A 1,309-nucleotide genomic window follows, 5' to 3' on the forward strand; every position below is an offset into this window, starting at 1 on the left:
TTTTTGTTGGTACTAATTTTGAAAAATATTTCTTTGATTTCAGAATAGTATGTGTACTACCACTATCTGCTATACAAAGATCTCCAATCTTTTCTTGGTGTTGCGCTCCAGTTGGACTCATATTAAACTTCACATATGAAAGGAATAATAAGTGAATAAACATAATAATTATTATTATTAAAAAGAAAGTTCATTTATTGAAGGAAAGGCATTACAAACGAAGGAAAAACAGTTTTACTAGAACAATAATAGATTTTTTTTTAGTTTATGTCTTCCATGTCATTGCAGAAATCAGCAACATTTAGCGGAGTGAATTCAACATTATCAATGAGGTTTGCTTCTTTTCCTTTTCCTTTAATGAACTCTTGATAAAGTCGACAAAGATGTGCAGGTGTGCGACAGGTCCTGGACCAATGGCCTGAGCTACCACATCTATAACATGAACCATCTGATTTTTGTGACGTCCCAACATCATGCTTTGACACTTTGGTCTTATCTTTTGTATGGACATTGCTTCTTTGTGAAGATTGGTAATTATGTCTTTTCTGGCCACGACCACGATTATTACCTTGTCCACGACCAAAATTATGGTTCTGATTATGGCTTTGGTTTCGATTAAAATAGCCACGACCTCATCCTCGGCCACGACCACGCCCTCGTCCACGTGTATTGTTTCGATTACCATCAGTATTTGTAGCATTTGCTTCAGGAAGTGCTACTGATCCTGTTGGACGAGATTCATGGTTTTTCATCAAGAGCTCGTTGTTTTGCTCTGCAACAAGCAGGCATGCATTTAGTTCAGAATATCTTGTGAACTTTTGCATTCGATATTGTTGCATCAAGGTAATGTTTGTTGCATGAAATGTGGAGTAAGTTTTCTCCAACATATCTTCATCAGTAACTTCTTGTCCACAATACTTGAGTTGTGAACATATTCTGAACAAAGCTGAGTTGTATTCATTCACTTTCTTGAAGTCTTGAAACCTCAGTGTTCTCCATTCATCTCTAGCATTTGGAAGTATAACTTCCTTTTGATGATCAAATCTTTCTTTCAAAAGATTCCAGAGAATACTTGGATCAGTAACATCAAGATATTCAAATCTTAACATTTCATCAATATGCTTACGAAGGAAAACTTGTGCTTTTGCTTTGTCTTATGCCAAGCAATTATTAAATTCGTATATAGCATTTGAGATTCCCATGGACTCAAGATGCATTTTTACATCTATCATCCATGGCACATAGTTTTTTCCACTAACTTCAAGTGCTGCAAACTCGAGCTTTGCAATGTTGGACATAATGTAACTAT

The 1,309-nt window shown here is 35.6% G+C and overlaps 1 protein-coding gene across 1 annotated transcript; it reads right to left on the bottom strand.

Moving 5' to 3' along the window:
* Window positions 1-260: 260 nt before the first annotated feature.
* LOC111894389 (uncharacterized) lies at window positions 261-1,109 on the bottom strand. Its single transcript, XM_023890462.1, has 2 exons — window positions 683-1,109; window positions 261-568 (listed from the first exon to the last, which is right to left on the bottom strand). Exons 1-2 carry the CDS (start codon window positions 1,107-1,109, stop codon window positions 261-263), a joined length of 735 nt encoding a protein of 244 aa, XP_023746230.1.
* Window positions 1,110-1,309: the final 200 nt, after the last annotated feature.

Source organism: Lactuca sativa, chromosome 4, assembly GCF_002870075.4.
Source record: "Lactuca sativa cultivar Salinas chromosome 4, Lsat_Salinas_v11, whole genome shotgun sequence".
NCBI lineage: Eukaryota > Viridiplantae > Streptophyta > Magnoliopsida > Asterales > Asteraceae > Lactuca > Lactuca sativa.

Excerpts from the sequence above, each read along its gene's own strand:
- LOC111894389 (XM_023890462.1), bottom strand. The coding sequence starts at position 1,109 with ATGTTAAGATTTGAATATCTTGATGTTACTGATCCAAGTATTCTCTGG. Across the intron at positions 569-682 it reads AAATGCTACAAATACTGATG|GTAATAATCGTGGTCGTGGC; the intron begins GTAATCGAAACA and ends GTCGTGGACAAG.